The sequence below is a fragment of the Notolepis coatsorum genome (genome assembly GCF_963971535.1).
Source record: "Notolepis coatsorum genome assembly, contig: SCAFFOLD_211, whole genome shotgun sequence".
NCBI lineage: Eukaryota > Metazoa > Chordata > Actinopteri > Aulopiformes > Paralepididae > Notolepis > Notolepis coatsorum.
The window spans coordinates 97,985-122,950 of NW_028171919.1; the positions used below are offsets into that span (position 1 = coordinate 97,985).

A 24,966-nucleotide genomic window follows, 5' to 3' on the forward strand; every position below is an offset into this window, starting at 1 on the left:
AAACTGAATATTTTGTTCGTGGACATAGACTGAACACTGGTATCAAACCGGAGAATTCCAAGTAAAGCAATAATCCATACACGCTGCTGATGCTCCATTTCCGATACTTGTTTTGTGATTTGTGTATTTGCGAGGGAAGAAACATCCTGAGGGAAGACTGTAAAAATCCCTAGAAAAATCGGACCAAACGCGTGGCGTTTGTTTACACATTTTGGTCCGCTGATTAACACAGCTGTGTGAACACAAACCGAACCGAGGGGCAAGTGCAACATTGTATCATATTAGTCCCTGAATCGGAACAAAGCAAACAAACTACAGGTGTGAAAATGCCCTTAAACACATCTTTTATGGTTAAGGTCTCAGTCTTCAGAACAGGAAGACCCCAAGTGGTGAGAGCAGGCAACTGCAGCACCTCCTCATCCATCACCCTCAGCACGGGTGCCCCCCAGGGCTGTGTTCTGAGCCCCCTCCTCTACTCGCTGTAGTGTACACACATGACATGACTGTGTGGCACAGCGGAACAGCAACACAGAACACAACCATCAAGTTTGCTGTCGACACAGCTGTGGTGGGCCTGATCTCTGCAAACGACGAGAGGGCCTACCTGGGAGAGGTAGAGAACCTGGCGCTGTGGTGCCGGGAGAACAGCCTCTCCCTGAACGTCAGCAAAACTAAAGAGATGATTGTGGATTTTAGCCTGGGCTGGTCTGGGCCAGGGACTATAGCCCCCTCAGCATCGACGGGGCACCGGTCGAGAGAGTGAACAGTTTTAAGTACCTCGTCCGTCCACATATCCGAGGACTTGACATGGACCACACACATTGACAGTGTAGTCAAGAAGGCACGGCAACGCCTCTACTTCCTCAGGCGCCTAAGGAAGTTCAAAGTGAGTCAGGAGATCCTTAAGAACTTCTACTTGTGCACAATAGAGAGCATCCTGACTGGTAACATCATCTCCTGGTTTGGGAATAGCACCGCACACGACCGCAGCAGACTGCAGAGAGTGGCTCGCTCAGCCGAACGCACAATTGGAGGTGGGCTTCCGCTTCCCACTCTCCAGGACATAGACTCCAGGAATCTCATGGCCAGTACAGAGAGACTCAGAAGGAGCTTCTATCCCCAGGCCATCGGGATGCTCAATGACAATGACTCTATGTAACAACCCATCATCTACACTCTGCACACACATCCACATGCACACACTCACTTTAAACAAATCACCTTAACACTCACTTTAGACACTTTAACACTACATTATATTTATCTATTTATTAAAGAGATTTGCACTACATACATACCTCATTTGCATTTGCACCTTACCTTAAAGTTTTGTACCTCATTGTCTGCATTTTACTCATTATTACTCATTGTACTTAAGGTTGTACTCTAGATTGTAGATTGTATAGTGTTATTGCTCTTTTACTTACCTTTTTACTGTATGAAGCACACTCTCAGGGGCTCATACAGAACCAAGCATTTCACTGTAAAGTACATGTATTTTATATGTGACAAATAATAAACAAACTTGAACTTGATGTATTGTGGAAGTTGGATTGATAGGCTGAATGAAATGAGTAGTTCTACAGTATTAGAAAGGGTCCCTAGAGGGCGCTAGAGTCCTGTACTGCAGCTTGCAATAAAGAGGTGTAGTCTGACGTCACCGGTTGTTCCACCCATATAGGGATTTATCATTGGGAAAATGGATTATCGGCTATTGTAACAATTCTGCCGAATGAAAATTGAAAAACGTTCCACTTTTGCACAAAATGAGTTCCCTTCTATCACTAACATTATTGTTTAAGCATTTTTGATTGAAATACAATTCGGTGATTTTTTTTAATGATTAATTGCGAATATTTTCATGTTGAGCTATAGATTGTGGATGAATAAGCACAGAAAGGTACACCATGCCAATGTTAATGCTTTATTTGTTTTAAACGAGACGATTTAGAAATGGGCAATGGGGAAATGCATTGGGTTGGACAGAGGGTGGAACACAAAAAACGGCAATGACGTCACCACTACACCTCCCTATGGTGCTACAGTACTTAAGCTATAGAGTAACTGTGGCCTGAGATGTTCTGTATGTTCAATGAAATAAAAATGCTATGCCTTGTGTCTTAAACTGCACCATATATTACTGCTGGTCTATGTTACCTAAGGCATCTAAAATAAGACGCATTGACAATCATTACAATGTCGAGGATAAAATTAGAAACCTATGGACTTATTTTCATCATTGTTCTTGCTGAAACATTTCAGATTCTTATATTTTTTATTGTTATGGCCATTATTTGTATATGAACAGTGAATAAATGTTCTGAATGTATGAAGAAAGAGATATTGATCAGTTTACTTACTTTAGAAGTTTGTCTATTATTCATTGATTCACTCATCTACCTAAATCAACCTGAACTGACATATTTTGAAATTATTTTCACCGCAAATATTGATATGCAATTAATGAATTAATCATGAAGCATATAACTATATATTATAGCTGTCAAACGATACAATTAAATCTTTTTACGATTGCTTTGACTCATTTAGCATTTTCTGAGTTTCAATGTGCAAAACTCTTAACACAGAATGCTATACTGCTCATTTAACAATTAACAATTAAGTTAAGTCATTGCTGCATTTTCATGGCATCGAATAATGCTGCCAAACTAAATCCTTCTGATCAAAAAAGAGATTGAAAGTGTTCTTTGGTCATAATGCAAAATGCTATACTCCTAATCTTGGGCTCAAAATAATATATAGCATGCAAAAGAGAAACAACAACAATCAAATTAGATTATATTTCATGCTAAAGTTGATCATAGTGTCAGAACAGTGGATATGGAGAAGCCCCTGTTTTAGATTAATTGTATTTATTCCAGACTGCATCATAATCATGTTTGCATAGATTACAGTCACAGCTGTTGTTAAAGTAGCAAGGAAATAATGAGCCAAGGACAGAACACAATAGAATGTACAGCAGGCATGTAATCAAATAACAGGTGATTGTCATTAAATGCTTGAAACTGTAAAACTGTGGTCATGAGAACACTATGAATGGGCCATAGGTAGTATCTATGCTATATAATGGTCAGATGTGTCATCTATATATATCGTAATTACTCCTACTATGTTTACATTACTGTATGCACATCTATATGACTCAGTTCAAGTTGATACAATGGCAGAACTAACTTCAAAAAGTTACATAAAAGAACAATAGCATAGCAAGGAAACTGATTTATGAAGTTACATGAAAGAACAATAGCATAATAGTGAGGAAACTAATTGATAAAGTTACATGAAAGAACAATAGCATATAGTGAGGAAACTAATTGATAAAGTTACAGAAAATCATTGCATCATGCACCATGGCCCCCATGATTTATATCATTGTTACACACATGCTGTTAGGGCGGCAGCAAAGCCAAATCAACCTAACAGGCAACTAAGGAAGCACACTTTTCTCACAGCGCCCTTTATTCTATGGCTTCGCCCCCCTTTTCTTCTATGGCTTTTGGGGTCTTGTAGCACTCCCCCAGGCGGAGCATCACGTCCTTATACTGTCGGTCCCACTCCTTCTCCGACAGAGAAGATGGACTGGTCTCCAGGAACTTGTAGGCATCTTTGTTTTTGAGGGCAAAGATGTGCTTGACGTTGATGCAAGCATCTCTAAAGCTTCCCCAAGCCTGCAGAAAAAAAGAGAATTAAAATTAATTAGTGAAAATCTTTCTGTATGGCGGTATAGAAATACAAGCATATAATGCTCAAATTCAAATGAGAATTTGACAAAGAATGAACCAATGAACCATAGCAGATTATAGTCTCTACATAAATCTAAATGTAGCCACCTCATAGTAAACTAGAATACTTCACTCAGAAGATGGCAGAGGCAGACATCCGCAAAGTCTCAACAATCTCCCCACTTTGACTTTCACACTCAATATTTGACTGAGTAGATGAAAATTAGAGTTATATATTGCCAGTCTTAACAGACCCAGGCTGTAAAAATCTTTAACTACAATGGTGATTTTCCGTGCATTTATCAGAAACTTGATTGGATCTGGGGGGTTCATACACAGATATGGCTCATCAGCTATCTAAATAATACATATTAATAACATCAGTAAGATATCACATTTCAAATGTCATGATCGGACAAATGTTCATATTTTTTATTTGGTGAGAATAGCACCACCAGAAGGACAAATTACTCGAAACTCCAACAAGTAACATCTAGTGCGGTCAATTGTCCTCAATAATGCCATTTGACTATGAATTTAATGGAATTTGGCACATTCATTTGAATGTTAAAGATAACATATTATTACCACACTATACTAGAGGCTAGACAATATCAAGATGTATCCATCAGTGGACCAATTGCATGCTTTTGCAGAAGACAAGAAGCCTTCAGTCGACTCCTTCAGACATTAAGCACCCCCCACAGCCCAAATGGAATGATACATTTTTTTTTTTTTTATAAAAATATTATACCTTTTTTTTTTTTTTTTTTTTACCAATAGTCGACTAACGGCAAATTTTGGCCAATCATAGTCGACCATCCAAATCCTTAGTCGGGGACAGCCCTACCAGCTACCAACCAGCTGTTGGCCTAAAACACCTCTCCTGGAGTTTTAAGCCAGCGGTTCCCAAACTTTTTTGGCCGGGCACCCCCTGTCACCTCCCGACCTAGCTCGCGCACCCCCCAATGGGTTTCTGTTAGAAAAAATTGTTGCTGGTCTCCGTGCACAGATTTAATTTTTTATTTTATCTCTTCCCACGGCGACTATGGATAGGGAATTTCTTTATTTAATTAAAATGTTCACGACAATACTCTGCCAGCATGTTTAATATCCATAATACTAAAGGTTTGACTAAGATTTGTATGACATTTTATTGTAAAAAAAAATAAAAATTAATTTTTTTTTTACCACCTAGCCTTTTCATGTCACGCACCACCTAGAGGGCGCTCGCGCACCACAAGGGGTGCGCGCACCACAGTTTGGGAACCACTGTTTTAAGCTATAGGCTACTCTGGAGATATGATGAATATTGGCATGTCCCTTAAAGGTATCCAACAGAGTTTCTCTTGTAAACAACTAACTTTTTTTTATATTCACATGTCCACCCAAATTGAGTTGTCTATTGTTTTACAATCTACAAACTGAATGAATTGAATGAACCTCATAAAACCTTTGCAAAGTAAGTTTCCGCCATTTTCTTTGTTCTCTTCGCCATGGTAAGTCAAATTGAATATATTTCGCCCCACAAAAAAAACATTTCTTAGAAGTAAAATAGAACACAAGTGAACATTTTGTTTTGGGGATTTCACATATTTATCATTAATTAATATACATGTTTGAATAAATAAACAAAAACATGTTTTTGACGTGGTAAATGTCGACCGATTTGAAAATAATTTCAACTGATTTGTGCTCAGCTCAGCTAGTACTTTAAGTGCTGTAAAGGAAATTATAAAATGACATTAGTCAGTTAAGTACCCTTATTGCCACTTCGATGTTGGCCAAAAAGGACTCCTTGCCAATGATCTTCAGGTAATCGAGCTGGTCGTTCCCACTGAAGGCCTGCTGCTCCATGGCCATCAACATCTTCTCAACGTGCTGCCAGAAGGAGCTGAGCTGTATGAAGATCTGCTGGATTCTGGTCATGTATTTTTGGACTTCCTCAAGGTGAACCGGATTAGGAACAGCATCTACAAAAGGTAATCAAAAGGATCATTTCAGCTAGCCTCTAAACTCAATCAAGTAGCAATCTTTGGGGATGGATTGGTATTTTGTTTTCACTGGCTAGTAAGTAATTAGGGCATTCAAACGATTACAATTATCTTAATGTGTACCATTACCAAGGATATGCTTGTAGACAGTACTTCAAACTGGTCGCTTTGCAGTGACCTTTTCATGAACAAATATGCAAAAGAGCAATGTGAGCAAAGTAGCCTCACTCTCGTAGCTCTGATGCAATCATTTATTTGTTTATTGAGATCAATAACACAAACAAATGTATATGAATATACACACATTTTTATGATCAAAGAACATCCCCTATTGGGCCTTTAAATGAGGTGGTCCATCTACTTCTAAAGCCACTTTGACTTTGAATTGCTACAGTAGCATAATTATTAAAAAGAAAATTGTATTAAATTTCCCCCCCTCCTTTTTCCGTTTTTCTCCGCTCCCAATGTTAGTCGTTATGCCAATTCCCAATCCCCTTCCTGGTCGTTGCGCACTCTACCCCCTACCGTCGGTCCGGGAGGGCGGAGACTATCACATGCTTCCTCCGACACATGTGTACCCAGCCCACCGCTTCTTTTCACCCGGCAGTGCGGACTCTCACTGGGAGAGTGTAACGTGTGGAAGGTCACACTACCTCCCCCAGATCCTTCCCTCGCTGTGCAGGCGCCCCGACCGAACTGTAGGAGTCGCTGTTTTACAACGACCAGGACCCACCCACCAGCTTTCCCACCCACTGACACTGCCAATTGTGCCCGTATGGACGGTTCGGCCACACAGTAGCATAATTTAACAAAATTAGATGGTCCTGCCGGCCCTAATGACAAAGAAAAGCAAATGTTTTGAGCCTTACCTTTTTTGAATTCAGCGATAGTAAGCTTAAACTGGAAATCCATCAGCTTTATTTGAAATGTCCCCAATTCAGAAGCCAGAATGGTTCTTTCTCCTTGTAGGTTTGAGATCTTGAGCTTGCCCTTTTCCAATTGAGCTTTATCAGTACTGGAGTTGATTAACATCTGCGCCAGGTAGACAATCTCGCCAATGAATGGCACCACCGCGGCGGCGATGGCAAACTTGTGGTTCCTTGCCGCGATATCCTTGATATTGTCTTCCAACTCTTTGGTAGCAGCCTCCATGTTCTTCTCATTCTCAGCCAGCTCTGATGCCTTACTCTTCACGCTGTTGGTCAGTGTATCCGCCTTTGTCTTTGTCGCCTCATACTCTTTGCCCAGAGTCTCAATCTTGTTTTTGGTAGTCTGTTTGGTAGTGTTGACTTCACTGGTGGCGGAGGCAACATTTTTGGCAAGTCCGTTATAGCTGAATGTTGAGGAAACAACAGGCTGTGAGTCCATATTGGGATAATATCATTTAAGTTAAAAATCCAATGCTAAACTATGTTGATTCATCTTTGTTGTCATTATGGTCACTTCTCAAGAAAAGTCGAGCAATTTCTGCTCAAAGCAATTTAAATATGGTTGTGGGGAAGCTTTGTCTGAAACCACAAGTGAATGAAAGTCACAAATGTGTAACGAGAACAGAGAGACTACGGCTCAGCTTCTTCCCCCAGACCATCAGAACACTGAACACTGAACTCTCCACACACAAGTACACATGACATGAGCACACACACACACACACAACACACATGCTGCAATCGCTCACACACAAACGGTCACTTTAAAACAAAATGGAAAGGTCACTTTAAAGGAACGAGAAAAATAAAGGTCACTTTAAGGAAAGAACCGATGTGGTTCTTGTATATTGTATAGTTTAGATATAGCAAGAATAGCATAGGGATATAGAGTAAAACTGTATATTGTATAGTAGTGTACATAGGACCCAGTGCCTTAAATCCATAGCTAACAATCTCAGGAATTTAGCATGTCTATTTTATCATGCCCTTTTTATGTATATTTTATTACCTTTTTTTTTTTTTATGTCTATTTTATTATTAGTATTATTGCACAATCGAAGCGGGCATCGCCACCCGCATTTCACTGTGTGCCCTGGTATGTATGTGACAAATAAAACTCTTCACATTTTTTACGGCTGTGGGTAGGGCGTTCCACATTGATGTGGCATAATTGCGAAACGTGTTTAGACCCTTGTTTGTGCCGAATCTGGGTTGAACATGACTTCTGGAACTCCCTCTGGTGTTGTGGTCGTGGTATTCACTGACCTTTGGGAAGTATTTCGACATGTACATGGGTACCTTAGTGGTGTAGTGTATCTTGTAGACCAGGCCCATTGCAAGCTGTACTCTGTCGTCTACTCTAAGCCATCCTAGATTGTCAAAGTGGGCAGGGGTGAGGTGGGTTTTAGGAGTAAGGTCAAGCAGTAGTCTGACCAGTTTGTTTTGTGATGTTTGTAATTTTGTTTTTGGCGCCTTTGAGGTGCTTTGGTACCATGAGGTGCAAGCATAGTCGTAGTACCCTTGAAGGAATGCTCCTGCTAGAGTCTTCAGGGTATTCTTGTTTACCAGAGAGGAGATCCGGTACAAGAATCTTGTTCTTTGGTTGACTTTTTTGATTACATTGGATGCCATTTTGTCACAGGAAAGATTTGCCTCTAGGATGGAACCCAGGTATGTAATTTCATCTTTCCTTGTGACAATATTGTCACCCACTGTAACCGAGAAGCCGTTGGTTTTGCTGAGTTTGTTATTAGATCAGAAGAGAATGGACTCTGTTTTACCCAGGTGTAATGATAGTTTGTTATCAGCGAGCCAGGTGCAGACATGACATTTGCATAAATTAGGGGATGTGGTTCATGTATAGTAAACAGAAGGATATAGCAAGCTAGCATAAAGACACATAGTATAACTGTAGATTGTATAGCATAGCATTGTATAGTAGTGTACATAAGACCCAGTGGCTCATCCGTAGCTAACTGTGTATTGCATTCCTGTCTTATTACTTATGTTGCACATCGCTGCGGGCATGACCCCCCGCATTTAACAGTATGCTTGTATGCCGTGACAAATAAAACTCTTGACTTGACTTGACTTCCTTGTGGAACACCACAGCTCACTGGGAGGGGGGGGGATAGAGTAGGCTACAGTTTACCTCTACCATCTGTTCTCTCCCCTCCAGGTATGATTGCATCCAGCTCACTGATAAACTATCAAAACCAATTGCTTTTAGCTTGTCAATCAGAATGGGGTGTTGAAGGCCTTTTGTAGGTTGAGCATGACCATGCCACAGTATTTGCCTGCGTCCACCTCTTGTTTGATGTGGTCGTTAAATAGAGAAGGCATGTGTCAGTGGAGTGGGATGTTCTGAAGCCAGATTGGAATTCGTAGATTAGATTTTTTTCCGCAAGGTACTTTTCGACCTGTTCATAGACATTTTTTCCATGACTTTCGAGATGGAGGTAAGAATAGAAACAGGGCGCCTGAATGCCTTCTACAACGGAACTTTGTTTCCGCGTCTCTGATTGGCCAGTTCATTTCTGGTCATGTGACATGTACGCCAAATCGTGGGACCGCAAGTTTCTACACTGTTTAAGCTTAGGCGCTCTTTCGAAGTTGGTTAAGGTTAGAGTTTGTCTTAGAGAATGGCGATAGAACGCCAGGTAGTTTGCAGGCTGTTAGACCCAGAAATAGGCGCAGAACTTGCTGTCCCACGATTGGCGCACATGTCACATGACCTGGCCAATCAGAGCGCAAAAATCGAACGCGGAAACGAAGTTCCGTTGTAGAAGGCATACAACAGGGCGTTTGTTGCCTGGGTCTAATTTGCTGCCTTTTTTGAGCAGGGGGTCACTCTCGCAATTTTGAAGTCCTTGGGGACGTGTCCCTGTTTTATGGAAAGGTTTATTATGTGTGTGATGACTGGGGTGATGGCGGCTGCTGAGTCTCTGAGGAATTTGGAGGGGATGTTGTCATGGCCAGTGGCCTTGTTAGGTTGGAGGGCGCTCAGTTTTTTGAGTACCTCATCTGTTCTTACCATTTCCAGTTTGAAGTCGTCTTTACGGACCCCTAGGTTTTTGTAGTAGGCTATGAAGTGTTCTACCCCAAAATGCCCTGAGTGTGAGGGTAGTTTATTAACCAGTGTTGTGGCTATGTTTGTAAAGAATATGTTTAGGTATTTGGCCACATCCAGCTTGTCTGTGATGGGAGTGTTTTCTGTCGTTGTGTTTATGTTTGTAAATCTGGTTTTTAGTTTTTTGCTGCAGCCTAGTTGGTTGTTGAGTAATTTCCAAAGTTCACAGGGTTTGTTTTTGTTTTCCTCAGTTTTGTCATTGACAATTTTTTTTTGCGGATTAGATCATGGTGTTTACATCATTTCTTAGTCTGTTTCTTTGTATTTTGAGTTCAATCACGTGGGCTTGGAGTTCACTGTTTGAGCTTTTGGCAAGCTTTGTCTGACTTTTATGAAGTTCAGAGCATTTTTTGTCTCTGGCTTTCATAGCGGTCAGTATTTCAGTACTTTGTGGGGCCATGTTGTTAAGTATTTAACTTTTCTTAGTTCTCTAGTAACTATGTGGCTAGTGTCTGTGAAACTATTATTTGATATATGTACATTAATATAAAGCCGTATGACCAGGCATACTATGGTCATAGGCCTAACCTTGTATTTTTTATAATAAATGGGTATGTATGTACCAAATCCCAAAAGCGATAACGTCTGATTAGTTACTTGCTAAGCTATCCTAGTGTGGTTATTTTCATGCTGACAAGTTGATGTCACACATGAGCCAGACACTGTCCAACATACACACAGCCACTTGCTTTTTTATCGGCACCTACTTTACACTGTGTAGTGTATTGAGAGGGAACCCTAATAACTGTTACACTGCTGAATGGCATGCTGGCTACAGCTCGCTAACAACGTTTTGTACATTTACCATTTCAGGCAGTAGTGATGTAACTTTCCGAATGAATGGTTTTGAAGATGAAGTGCTATGTCTTTAAATGCAATTAAAACGTTAGACAAACACATTAAAGGCCGTCTTAGTATCTTTTCTTACTCCTCCGCCATCTTGTCCACTCCATGGATGATGTCTCTAATCCAAGTCCTGGCCTTCTCCAGTTGTGTTTTGGCTAACGCAGGCAGGTCATTGTTCACAGAAAGTATGATCATGGGGAAGAGTGCCTTCACCAGGTTGTCACTGGTATAGATGCACTGATGGAAGAAATTAAAGGTGCAGTTCAATAAAAAAAAACATTAGAACCCACACCCATTTCTCCTTCAAGGAAAATTATGAGGGGCATAAGACTGACTAAATAGACTACAAAGAACACATTTCTGAATTTATTTTCAAAATAGCGCCCCCTAATGGCAAATATCTGAAATGTTACATATATGTCACATTGGGCGTTAATCATTAAACTTATTCCTAATTCCTATGTGAGAGACAGAGGGAGGGAGAAAGAGAGAGAGAGTGGGAGAGAACGAGAGACCGCAAGTAAGATATTGTAGAGAGAAAAAATGCTCTACACTTCAAGCCCAGATTCAATCTAAAGTTGCAATGCTGTGCGCGCGCGCGTGTGTGTGTGCGTGTGTGTGTGTGTGTGTGTGTAAACTATTTTCCCTCTCTCTCTCTCTCTCTCTCTCTCTCTCTCTCTCTCTCTCTTGTGTGTGTATACATTTACTATAGGCTACTCTCTTTTACATGGATTAGGCTAATTCTAATAATAATAATAATAATAATAATAATAATAATAATAATAATAATAATAATAATAATAATAATAATAATAATAATAATAATAATAATACATTTAACTTTTCAGGAACCCAAAGACGCTGACAATGAGCAAAACAAATGAACAAAGAAACAAAGAACCACAGGGAATAAGCAACAGTATGAAGACGCAGGACATACAACCACGGGTAACAAGTAACACATACAGAGTCCAGTAGGGGACCAGTCAGGGAAGTAGGGAAACCGAGGGGAGGAGGGGGGGGGGGGGGGCAGGGGAGGGAGAGAAAGTAGGGAAGGGGAGGGGAGGTGGTATGTTGGAGGAGGGTGGTTATGGGTAGGGAAGGTTGTATGCTTGGGAGAACAGGTAGGTTTTGAGTCGGGATTTAAAGGTGGAGAGTGAGAGGAGAGTCTTGGACAGTCTGAGGGAGGAGGGTGTTCCACAGTTTGGGTGCAGCTCGTGAAAAAGCCTGGTCACCAAAACCTTTAAGTTTGGATGACGGGACAGTGAGGGAAGCAGTGGGAAAGGACCGGAGGGAACGGGTGTGGCAGTAAGGGAGAAGGAGGTCAGTCAGGTAGGGGGGGGGGGGGGGGGGCAGGCAATGGAGGGCTTTGACGGTGAGGAGTAGTGTTTTGAAGTTGATGCGCTGTTTGATCGGGAGCCAGTGGAGGGAGTGGAGGACAGGAGTGATGTGGTCACGGGACCGGGTGTCAGTGAGGAGGCGGGCGGCTGAGTTCTGGACCATCTGCAGTTTACGGAGGGAGCGGGAGGTGATGCCAGTGAGGAGGGAGTTACAGTAGTCCAGGCGGGAGGAGATTTTTTTTGATTTGATTTGAAGTCTCTATTTCGAACATGCAATGAATACAACAAACAATAACAAAAAAGAAAAACAACTCAATCTGCATGTTCGAAAAGGAGTAGGAAGAAGTATACACTTATTTAATCCTACCCCTTTTCCACTACTCAAATGAGTGTACTATTTTAAACATAAAAAAGAAAAGAAAAGAAAAGAAAAAAAAATATATATATATATATATGCAAAACAAAAAAACAAAACTATATATGTATAAAATAAAATAAATAGAAACAAAATAAAAAAGGCGAGATGAAGGCGTGTATGAGGGATTCAGCAGCAGGGGGGGAGAGGCAGTGACGGATTTTGGCAATGTTGCGGAGGTGGAAGTATGAGGTTTTTACAATGGAGCGGACATGGGGGTCAAATGAGAGGGTGGGGTCGAGGATGACACCGAGGTTGCGGACTAGTGGGGAAGGGGTGATGGTGGAGTCATTGATGGTAAGTGTGATGGGTCCGGATCTGGTGAGGGGCGGTTTTGGTGCCGATGATGAAATTTAATTTGAGGAGCTTTAACAATCCTGATTCCTGAGCCTATTTTATTCAAAAGGAAGATATTGATTTACATATGTATATATCATTTTTTTCAAGTCAAGAAAATACAACAAAGCTTATCTTTCTCGTTCTATTTCTCCCTATTTTATTTTTAAGAGCACACAGTCTGAGTGTCTATTGGACTGTATTGTTATGTATTTCATATTGTTACTGATGTAGAATGTTATTGTTAAGTCATTGCACTTGAAAGCTCATGATATTGATGTTATTTCAATACATTTGAACTTTTCATTTCATGACTATTTTGTTGGGGCGAGGGGGGGCGGGGGGCCCACAAAACGTTGAGGGGTTGATCCAGCAAATGCACTATTTTAACAAATGAGCCTGCTAGAACCCTTTAAAGACGGCTAATTGACCAGCGGGATATCACTAACATACACGCTGATACCGATACAGTATTTCAGTGGCAGATAATAACAGCCATCCGGTTCCACACTCACTCTCTTAGATGACGACTGTAAACTACAAACGAGTCGGTCGCAGTCAACCGACGCCTGCTAACAGGTCTGACCCTTTAGCTCAGCAGGTTAGCGCGGCCGCCTGCTGTGGATTCGATCGTCCCAGGTTCAAATCCACTCGGTTGCAGTAGTATAGACGTATTAGGGACACAGTGAAGACACTTTGATTCTTATATACAGTACCTGCAGCATCAAAGCATGGGAGGTGACGAAAGCCAGCTGGGATTCCACGGCGCTGGCCCTGACGGTCCTCTCCAAGCAGGGGAACCGGGCGAGGCAGAGGTAGGAGATGTTGTAGAGCAGGGCGGTCTTCTCAGCCGCAGGGACCAAGGCAGTGAGGAAGTCAAGGTCACTGCTGCCGTCCTTTACTTTCACTATGGAGGAGAGAGAGGGCTTCATTCAAATGTACAGAGGCTGCAAAATGGTTGACAACAGATATTTACCATTTGTGTAATGCTTTGAATTATTTTGTATGTTATTATTATTATTATTATTATTATTATTATTATTATTATTATTATTATTATTATTATTATTATTATTATTATTATTATTATTATTATTATTATTATTATTATTATTATTATTATTATTATTATTATTATTATTATTATTATATTCAAACAATAAATCCAAACTAAATCATTTTGAGGCACGTGAAGCGTGGTGTGTAGACCTAACTATACAAAGTAGCTTGGCAGCAGTAACGTGTGTAGACCTAACAATACAAAGTAGCTAGCCAGCAGTAACGTGTGTAGACCTAACAATACAAAGTAGCTTGGCAGCAGTAACGTGTGTAGACCTAACAATACAAAGTAGCTTGGCAGCAGTAACGTGTGTAGACCTAACTATACAAAGTAGCTAGCCAGTGTTCACGTGTGTAGACCTAACTATACAAAGTAGCTAGCCAGCAGTAACGTGTGTAGACCTAACTATACAAAGTAGCTTGGCAGCGGTAACGTGTGTAGACCTAACAATACAAAGTAGCTAGCCAGCAGTAACGTGTGTATACCTAACTATACAAAGTAGCTAGCCAGCAGTAACATGTGTAGACCTAACTATACAAAGTAGCTTGGCAGCGGTAACGTGTGTAGACCTAACAATACAAAGTAGCTTGGCAGCAGTAACGTGTGTAGACCTAACTATACAAAGTAGCTAGCCAGCAGTAACGTGTGTAGAACTAACTATACAAAGTAGCTAGCCAGCAGTAACGTGTGTAGACCTAACAATACAAAGTAGCTTGGCAGCAGTAACGTGTGTAGACCTAACAATACAAAGTAGCTAGCCAGCAGTAACGTGTGTAGACCTAACAATACAAAGTAGCTAGCCAGTGTTCACGTGTGTAGACCTAACAATACAAAGTAGCTTGGCACGTGTTCACGTGTGTAGACCTAACTATACAAAGTAGCTAGCCAGTGTTCACGTGTGTAGACCTAACAATACAAAGTAGCTTGGCAGCAGTAACGTGTGTAGACCTAACTATACAAAGTAGCTTGGCAGCAGTAACGTGTGTAGAACTAACTATACAAAGTAGCTAGCCAGCAGTAACGTGTGTAGACCTAACAATACAAAGTAGCTTGGCAGCAGTAACATGTGTAGACCTAACTATACAAAGTAGCTTGGCAGCAGTAACGTGTGTAGACCTAACTATACAAAGTAGCTTGGCAGCAGTAACATGTGTAGACCTAACTATACAAAGTAGCTAGCCAGTGTTCACATGTGTAGACCTAACTATACAAAGTAGCTAGCCAGCAGTAACGTGTGTAGACCTAACTATACAAAGTAGCTAGCCAGCAGTAACGTGTGTAGACCTAACTATACAAAGTAGCTTGGCAGCAGTAACGTGTGTAGACCTAACAATACAAAGTAGCTAGCCAGCAGTAACGTGTGTAGACCTAACTATACAAAGTAGCTAGCCAGCAGTAACGTGTGTAGACCTAACTATACAAAGTAGCTTGGCAGCAGTAACGTGTGTAGACCTAACTATACAAAGTAGCTTGGCAGCAGTAACGTGTGTAGACCTAACTATACAAAGTAGCTAGCCAGCAGTAACGTGTGTAGACCTAACTATACAAAGTAGCTAGCCAGTGTTCACGTGTGTAGACCTAACTATACAAAGTAGCTAGCCAGTGTTCACGTGTGTAGACCTAACTATACAAAGTAGCTAGCCAGCAGTAACGTGTGTAGACCTAACTATACAAAGTAGCTATAGCCAGTGTTCACGTGTGTAGACCTAACTATACAAAGTAGCTAGCCAGTGTTCACGTGTGTAGACCTAACTATACAAAGTAGCTAGCCAGCAGTAACGTGTGTAGACCTAACTATACAAAGTAGCTATAGCCAGTGTTCACGTGTGTAGACCTAACAATACAAAGTAGCTAGCCAGTGTTGACGTGTGTAGACCTAACTATACAAAGTAGCTATAGCCAGTGTTCACGTGTGTAGACCTAACTATACAAAGTAGCTATAGCCAGTGTTCACGTGTGTAGACCTAACTATACAAAGTAGCTAGCCAGTGTTGACGTGTGTGGACCTAACTATACAAAGTAGCTAGCCAGTGTTGACGTGTGTAGACCTAACTATACAAAGTAGCTAGCCAGTGTTGACGTGTGTAGACCTAACAATACAAAGTAGCTAGCCAGTGTTGACGTGTGTAGACCTAACTATACAAAGTAGCTAGCCAGTGTTGACGTGTGTAGACCTAACTATACAAAGTAGCTATAGCCAGTGTTCACGTGTGTAGACCTAACTATACAAAGTAGCTAGCCAGCAGTAACGTGTGTAGACCTAACAATACAACGTAGCTTGGCAGCAGTAACGTGTGTAGACCTAACAATACAAAGTAGCTTGGCAGCAGTAACATGTGTAGACCTAACTATACAAAGTAGCTAGCCAGTGTTCACGTGTGTAGACCTAACTATACAAAGTAGCTATAGCCAGTGTTCACGTGTGTAGACCTAACAATACAACGTAGCTTGGCAGCAGTAACGTGTGTAGACCTAACAATACAACGTAGCTTGGCAGCAGTAACGTGTGTAGACCTAACAATACAAAGTAGCTTGGCAGCGGTAACGTGTGTAGAACTAACTATACAAAGTAGCTAGCCAGCGGTAACATGTGTAGACCTAACTATAAAAAGTAGCTTGGCAGCAGTAACGTGTGTAGACCTAACTATACAAAGTAGCTATAGCCAGTGTTCACGTGTGTAGACCTAACTATACAAAGTAGCTTGGCAGCAGTAACGTGTGTAGACCTAACAATACAAAGTAGCTTGGCAGCAGTAACGTGTGTAGACCTAACAATAAAAAAGTAGCTTGGCAGCAGTAACGTGTGTAGACCTAACTATACAAAGTAGCTAGCCAGCAGTAACGTGTGTAGAACTAACTATACAAAGTAGCTAGCCAGCGGTAACGTGTGTAGACCTAACTATAAAAAGTAGCTTGGCAGCAGTAACGTGTGTAGACCTAACTATACAAAGTAGCCTGGCAGCAGTAACGTGTGTAGACCTAACTATAAAAAGTAGCTTGGCAGCAGTAACGTGTGTAGACCATAGAAAGTAGCAAACTGTGCAGGAAAATGTTTGTGTTCAGATTGCCTGGCAAAGGTCAAGAGCACAATAAATGATTAAATAAACAAACAAACAAATCATTATATGTTGTCACTTAGTAGGCTACTGTTAACTAATAAATGGCGATTATACAACTGTTCTACAACTGTTTCTGAATATCAGCATGGCTTTGGCCTGCGGCCTCATACCTACAAACGAATCACAGCTGTGCTGATATTCAATATAACAGCACTACTTCTTGTCTGATGATATTACACTTGTAAATATAATGCCAAGCTTTTATCAACCAACCTCAACTTCATCTGACCCACTTTTATCAACCAACCTCAACTTCAATCTGACCGCTTTTATCAACCAACCTCAACTTCAATCTGAACGCTTTTATCAACCAACTTCAACTTCAATCTGATAAATGGTGCATTTATATACGTAGTGAGAGGGAGAGGAGGAGCGAGAATGAATACATTTTGAGCAGGTCGGCACCTTGCCTTCTGACATAAATAGATGCGTTTGTTAGAGAAAACTAATTTCAATAAGCTATGCCTTATTCTATGCGCACTGCCAGCCAGCCTTCATGCGACAGAGAGATACACTTTCAATTTTGACGGAGAGAAGATAATCTCCAGTTTCAATTTAACACAAACGGTTCCAAAGATATTTAATGTTTCTCTGCATATTTTCACACTGCCAACAAAGTACTGGGTCCATGTCTGTTGCCTCTTCTTTGGAATGGATTTGGTGCCAGCTGTCATTTCTGCCCGTCTCCCTCATCGAAACTTGAGACTGAAAGTACTCACGCAACATTTCACCATTTTCTGAGGAATCGTGAACTCCTTAAAAAGTCTGGTTAGAGAGTAAATGAGTCATATTATACAGTAGAGATGTGAAACTGAACCACATACTGTACAGTAGAGATGTTAAACTGAACCATATACAGTAGAGATGTTAAACTGAACGATATACAGTAGAGATGTGAAACTGAACCACATACAGTAGAGATGTGAAACTGAACCACATACTGTACAGTAGAGATGTGAAACTGAACCACATACAGTAGAGATGTGAAACTGAACCACATACAGTAGAGATGTGAAACTGAACCACATACAGTAGAGATGTGAAACTGAACCACATACAGTAGAGATGTGAAACTGAACCACATACAGTAGAGATGTGAAACTGAACCACATACAGTAGAGATGTGAAAGTCGCTACTCTATGTATTTCCTCTCGATGAGCAATAAAGTCAACCGTATTGGATTTTCTTTCAAATATACCGATATGAACCAAACTTGCAGCATATCTGAATCCGTTTCCAACACGGAGGTCTTTCAGGAATGTCTCTCGTTTACAGCGACACCAAATGTTTGGAGATCAGATCAGTTACAAAATTGCAGAGATACAACCATTTACATTTTCAGATGAATCGCCCTTAGAGTTCCGTTCATTTTATGGCCATTTATAATTGTTTCACTCTTATAGTATAGGTGGAGTAATAACATCAATATAGGTGATTTAGCTTGTAGTCTTGTATAGGTTGAGTCATAACATCAATATACTGTAGGTGATTTAGCTTGTAGTCTTGTATAGGTTGACTCGTAACATCAATAAAGCATTTGCATGTTCTCCCCGTGCTCGCAAGGGTCCCCCCCCCCCCCCCCCCCCCGATAAGAGAAACCCAATGGAAAAACATGCACAACAACAGATCGCTAACGCTGTCGCGTCCGTGACGAAGACGGGTGGGAGCACTTGGATGGTCCCCGGGAGTGGCTCACGCCCCAGCCCTCGTCTGCTCCCCGGCTACCCTTGGGGGGAAGGACGACGGGATGGGTTAAGCGCAAGAGGAGTATTGCATCGACGATCCTAAAAGACAATGCATGCTGTTCCGGTGTGTGTGTGTGTGTTTTATTAAATGTTTTTGTCTCCTTTCCCTGTTGGCCTTCGAGAGGCCATTTTGTCCTCTCGCCAGGCTGCCATTGTAAATAAGAGTTTGTTCTTAGTAACCTGTTCCACACAATGTGAAAATCTGCATAACATATATACCTAGTTAAATGGAATATTGCTCCACTTCTACAAGGGCTATTTGCATATTCTTGGTATCTAGGTACATCTATGGACCTCAGGGAATGTATTCACAGTGTCAGCAATATTGTGTCTATTACTAGGCTTGCTTAAATTGTGATGAAACAAAGGAGAATATGAATTATGATTTTTCTTTGCATCTTTGACAGTGAATAACACCATGATAATAATGACCAAACTTAAAAAACTGATCTCGTACAGTACCCTCTTGAGATCATGTGTACAAAAAATCGAAGGAAATTAATAAAGGGAAGATGATAAAACCGAAGGTTCTGTAGATACAGTACTGAATTCTCCCATCCGGACCAATGCTATTTGAAATATTATTATAGAATATAGAATAGATGCTTATACATTACCTTATTATAGCCAATTCGCAACTTTATATACATATATTATCTTTCAAATGCCCAAGTTCAATTTGGATTTAGTATCACCAGGCGTGCATAAGAACAGATAATGATATCTACTGTAATCTAGTGTACTTTTTTATTTCCCCCACAGTGCAACCGTTTTGAAACTAATTTCAGATCTAATTGTTCCTACATGCTAACAATAGGGAGGGGAAACTAACTGCGTTTCAATATTTGTCAAAAACGTTACCTTTTGTGGCTTATTATCGCGAATCATAACAATTATTATATGATTCATTCAGAACGCTGAACTTTGAAAGCCCACAGTATGTGACAGGAAGTGTAGTTCGGAAAAATTCCAACGCTGGTCGACAGCTATGCATGTCCTCTACTAAATGGCTGCAAAAAGACTACAATTCCCATGGTTCAACATTTTCATTTTCGTTCCCGGCTTGGATAGACGATCGAAAATCGAAAACTTAAAACTATCTAATGGCACTTTTAACCTATTCCTAAACTAACGTATTGATGATAATATACATTCTACATGCTTTTGTGACATGTTAGTGATGTTAATACTTGAAAACGTTTGAAAAAAAATCGCTAAATATATGCAACACTCTGAAAAATATTGATCTATTATCATAATGTCATTTTGGAGTTGGTACCGACCCTAAGGGGTGGAACAGGTTGACCTGCCTGGTTAAATAAAAGTTAAATGAATAAATAAAATGTGTGATTTGGCCCCATCCTTGTAGATCGAGTCATAACATCAATATTAAGTGATTAGGCCGCACCCTTGTATTGACTGCTTGCAGCTAAATGTCCCATTTGTTTTGGTCCTGACTGAGCATGTCCTTTGTTTCTAGTTCTCTTGTGAAGAAGTTTGGAACAGACTGGGTTTGTGTTTGTAAACAAAGTAGACTTGACTTACCAACAGACATGCTTGATTTGAAGGTATGTTCTTCCCTGCAATATGTAAACAAACAGTACACAGATTTTAAAGTCTGAGGATTTCATGGGCGCAGTAAACCAGTACATACAGTATGGACATACTTTAAAGGTTCATTGGAAGATATCGTAGCACTACTACAGTGTAGTGATTACAGTGTAATTACCAGGTTATTACATAGAAGCAGGCACGTGCATACATAGGGGTGAAGGGGTGCCCGAGCACCTGCCTTTTTCATTTTTCATTAGAAAGTGCCCTTTTTATGCCACCCTCTTTTTTTTTTTTCTTTTTTTTTTTTACTGTTGCACATATAGATATACTGCCCTGCCCTTCCAAATGAAAGATGTCACGATAGAATCTAAATATTAGGTAAAGAAAGAGAAATGCCACCCCTCTTGTAAATAATAGGTCCTTCCAAAAACACGTCGCCAAATCACCCCTCCCCAGCCCCTCCCTGTCTGCTGCTGCCTGGAAAATCACGCAGCTCTCTCTCTCTCTCTCTCTCTCTCTCTCTCTCTCTCTCTCTCTCTCTCTCTCTCTCTCTCTCTCTCTCTCTCTCTCTCTCTCTAACAGAATAATTTTGATTGACAGTCGAGTCTGCCAATTACGTCACACGGCTTGCACCCGCCCTGCTGTTCTTAGCACCAATCAATCGGCAAGCACTATTCGTTTTTGACTTCGAGAATGTCAGGACTGTGTGGTGACAAGTTTGACAACAACAAAGCTACAGTGCTAAGTGCTAACAATAAGCTATTTGGCTGGATGCAGTCTGGAGGACAGTGGATATACATCAAGACAACAGTGTGTGACTGTGGGACAGTGGACATAATACTTCATCAAGCCCTCCTGACCTGGACCACGTTTCAACTAAACAAGGTAGTTAATGCGGGGTCGGTCGGTCTCTCTCTCTCTCTCTCTCTCTCTCTCTCTCTCTCTCTCTCTCTCTCTCTCTCTCTCTCTCTCTCTCTCTCTCTCTCTCTCTCTCTCTCTCTCTCTCTCGCAGCTGTTGGTCTGGAGCGCATATTGTGTTATTAAAGGGACACTATGTAGTTTTGGTGACATCTATCGGTGAAACTGAATGTACCATAGACTTGTATTAACCCCAAAAATCGGGCTTGCGCGCCACGCGCGCTCGCATTTAATAACTCATGCGCTTTTATCTTCTAGGGCACCTGCCTTTATAAAGTCCTGTGCACGTCCCTGCATAGAAGTGATCAGACAGTTCTGGCAATAAGAACTAGAAGTAATTCATTGTAATTATAATGAGTTATTTGTCATTTAGGTCTGGGCCCAAACATTCGAAGGTTCGGTCCTTCGTTCGTTACGTTGGCACTCAACTCTTAATTAATGGGTTCGAACCTCAGCTTAAATTTTTTTTTTTTTTTTTTTTTTACACAAAATATACATCACAATGTGATATATCAGAATATCACAGTACTATGTTGTGTTTACAATAATTTGAAAGTCATGAAAGTCACGCACGAACACAGACACACCAGTCAACGAGTCGAGGAGGGGTCACCGTCATACATTATCAGGAAATTAATCAATCATGCAAAAAAAATAAAAGAGAGAGAGAGAGAGAGAGAGAGAGAGAGAGAGAGAGAGAGAGAGAGAGAGAGAGAGAGAGAGAGAGAGAGAGACATTCACCGTCTTATTTCATAATACAGAGTTTCCAAATGAACGTTTGGATTAAACCAACCTATGTCCTTATCGTACAACATATTATCAATGCAATTATAATCACTCTGAAATCGAGTTTCTCCCTTTCATTGAACCAAAATGAGCTTAGAGCTTTGCTAGCATGGCTCGTGGTGAAGCACGTAACGTTATTATTAGCTATACTAACTCTTGTTCTCTGATGTCCAGGACCTCACCTCTCCGGACTACACCTCAACCACGGACCCTCACCAGCCCTCACCAGCCTGAACCCCCACACACACACACACACACACACACACACACACACACACACACACACACACACACTCGGCCTGTCACTCCTCCACTCCTTGATCCTTGTCTCTGAGCTCCTCTCACCACCTTGGACCTTGCTTCCCATACTCCAATTAGACAATCTAATTGGCTCTATTCTCCTGTGCCTGTGTTCTGCTTCTGGGTTCTAGAAAAGACACCTCACCCTAACAAGTGGTATGTCTTAAACAGCAACACCAACTTCGGTTTTGTAGAGGGGGGGGGGGGGGTCTTTTATGACCGTACCAGTAAGTAGGTACTACTAAAGTAAATGTGCCCTGTGTGCTAGGGCTGCACGATTTTGGGAAATAATCTAATTGCGATTTTTCGGACAGATATTGCGTTCGCAATTAAATTTGCGTTTATAATTTTTTTTTTAAGCAGCCCCACAGAGGTTTATTGTAAAATGCGGCTTGCATCTGGCCTACGCGGTGGGTCTTTTTGGGACACCGAGCCTGAAAATGTTTCTTTTTACCTGGGAATCGATACCGGTACCCAACGGTACCTTTTTTTTCTGTACTTTACTCTCCCTCTCTGAAGTCTAAACTTCACAACACACAATCTAAAACCCCTTACCTCCCTCTCCCAAACCGATCTTGTATCTCAATGGGACTTCCTGGTTAAACAAATGTAAAAAAAAAAGTTTAAAAAAATTAATTAAAAAAATCCATTAATCGTGCAGCCCTACAGTGTGTGCATAAAGTCAAGACTCTACAGTAATGAACCGGTGTTATGTACCATGAGCCTGATCACTCTTGTGTCACTGCCTGATCACTGCTGTGTCACTGGGTTTACAGGTGAGGGCTGCTAATTAGCTAATTTCTGCTGATTGGTTACCTGCTGGGAGCTTAAAACCAGCCCTTGAGTCACACATGCAGGGTCTGTGGTTAGAGGAGTGTGGGTTAACAGATAGTTATCACGGTCTTCTATTCTTGTTTCTTTAGTTAGTATCAGTATTTCATGGTTAAAGTAGTCTTTTGGGTTAAACACAGGTTTTTGGTGTCGGTTTTGCACATAGGTTGCGTGCCTTTGAGCCAGGGTCGTAACACCGGAAAGATAATTTAGGAGCACATGTTAGTTGGAGACCCCTTAGTCGAGCTGTCATCAAATGCTACAAACAGTTTTGAAACATTATTTTTGTTTTCTGGTCAGTACTACTTACGTTAGTGGTGAAGCAGAGCTGCAGAGATTCTTCGCTGAGGGATGATGAGGATGATTGTGAAGCCAAGCTACAATATGTGTCTTTAAATAGCTCCACAAAGAAGGCGTTTCTTTGCTTTCCACGTCATATTTGTTGTGTCAGAGGCGTGATGTGGAAATCAACCCGGTTAAATTTGCATACTGAAACATGAATCATTAGATATGAACGTTGGGTGCTATGGCAGCACACCTTACCCACCCACTCAGGCCTGCACTCAGCCCAGTCAGACACATGTTTCCTACCAACCACTAGATTTCACATCACAACCCTCCTTGAGTTACATACATAATCTGTCTACATATTCAGGATATCTATATCTGTACATATCTACTCTTACTAGTTACACTGCTGGCCAGTATGACTACTACCATAGTGTCTTTATATGTGTATCACTGTACATGTTAATACTGCAACTCTGTACATACATCTGATTAGCACTATACTCAGTAGTACTCATTTATATATTTTATACCCAGTTTAATCACCTGTACATTGTATATTACTATTGCCCTTTACTGTTACATTTGCACTCTGGTATACTTATAGAGAGAGGACGCGACCCCGAGTCAGACGCCTCTGGTTTAGCTCCGCAACGATGTACACACTTTTAGTTATTATGTTTGTTTTTTCGACTTTTTTATTTAAAGCAACACTGGCGGGTACGTCATACGACCGTCAGACACTTATGGACCTAAACCCCGGGCTCAAAGAGGAGTTTGGAGACACTTTAGACCTAGAATGGCCAGCAGAAATCAGACGGGAGAATGGCGGCAAGGAAAAGAACAAAGGGTACGGCAGGAAGAGACACAGAGGGAGACGTGGAGGTATTAGGCTGAGACTAAAAAGAGCTGCTTACCGCCCAGCAATTCCATCCATCTTTCTGGCGAATGCCCGTTCGTTGGAGGGTAGGATGGATGACCTAAGGGCGAGGGTCCGGTTCCAACGGGAGATGAGAGACATCAACATCATGTGTCTCACGGAGACATGGCTCACGTCGGCGACTCTGGACAAAAGCGTCTCTCCCTCGGACGCCTTTGGCCGGACTGTTGAGAGACCAGGAATGCCATCCTTCAAAAACATTTGTCAGAGTTAGATGATATATATGTAGCCAACTCCGGGCACCTCTCTGCAGTAAGCAGATACTTGTGTGACTTATATGGTGATGCCGTAGCCGTCATGAGGGTGGAAGGGTGCCAGACTATTGTTGGTTTTAGACATTCCATGAGTAAGTCAGAAGGAGTAACATATGACCAGTCACACTTGTGAAGAGAGTGCAAGCTGAGGTGCAGAATATTCCCTTGCACCGTGAATATGACCTTGGCAGCTTCCAGCATGACAGCATGATGATCTTGTGGTCTTCACACAGAACGGTCGCCGCACGACTCATGCCATGGCCACTCAGTTTGTGCAGAATCCTGCAGGTGTCACTAAAGCTACCTCGTCTGACAAAGCATCCAGCAGTTTCTAAGTTCTGGTGACCCATACTATCCATATCTATCATAAAAGTTTGGTGGTTCCAAAGTTTCTGGGTTCATTGTGTTGGCAAATAGACTATAATGATGAATAGGCT

At 41.3% G+C, this 24,966-nt stretch overlaps 1 protein-coding gene across 1 annotated transcript; it reads right to left on the minus strand.

Moving 5' to 3' along the window:
* Positions 1-1,986: 1,986 nt before the first annotated feature.
* On the minus strand, positions 1,987-23,398 carry LOC311248151 (uncharacterized protein). The gene is made up of 7 exons (XM_084339088.1): positions 23,358-23,398; positions 20,204-20,238; positions 13,450-13,640; positions 10,725-10,879; positions 6,607-7,070; positions 5,505-5,716; positions 1,987-3,689 (listed from the first exon to the last, which is right to left on the minus strand). Exons 2-7 carry the CDS (start codon positions 20,211-20,213, stop codon positions 3,480-3,482), a joined length of 1,242 nt encoding a protein of 413 aa, XP_084195214.1. The 5' UTR covers positions 20,214-20,238; positions 23,358-23,398; the 3' UTR covers positions 1,987-3,479.
* Between the last annotated feature and the right edge of the window lie 1,568 nt (positions 23,399-24,966).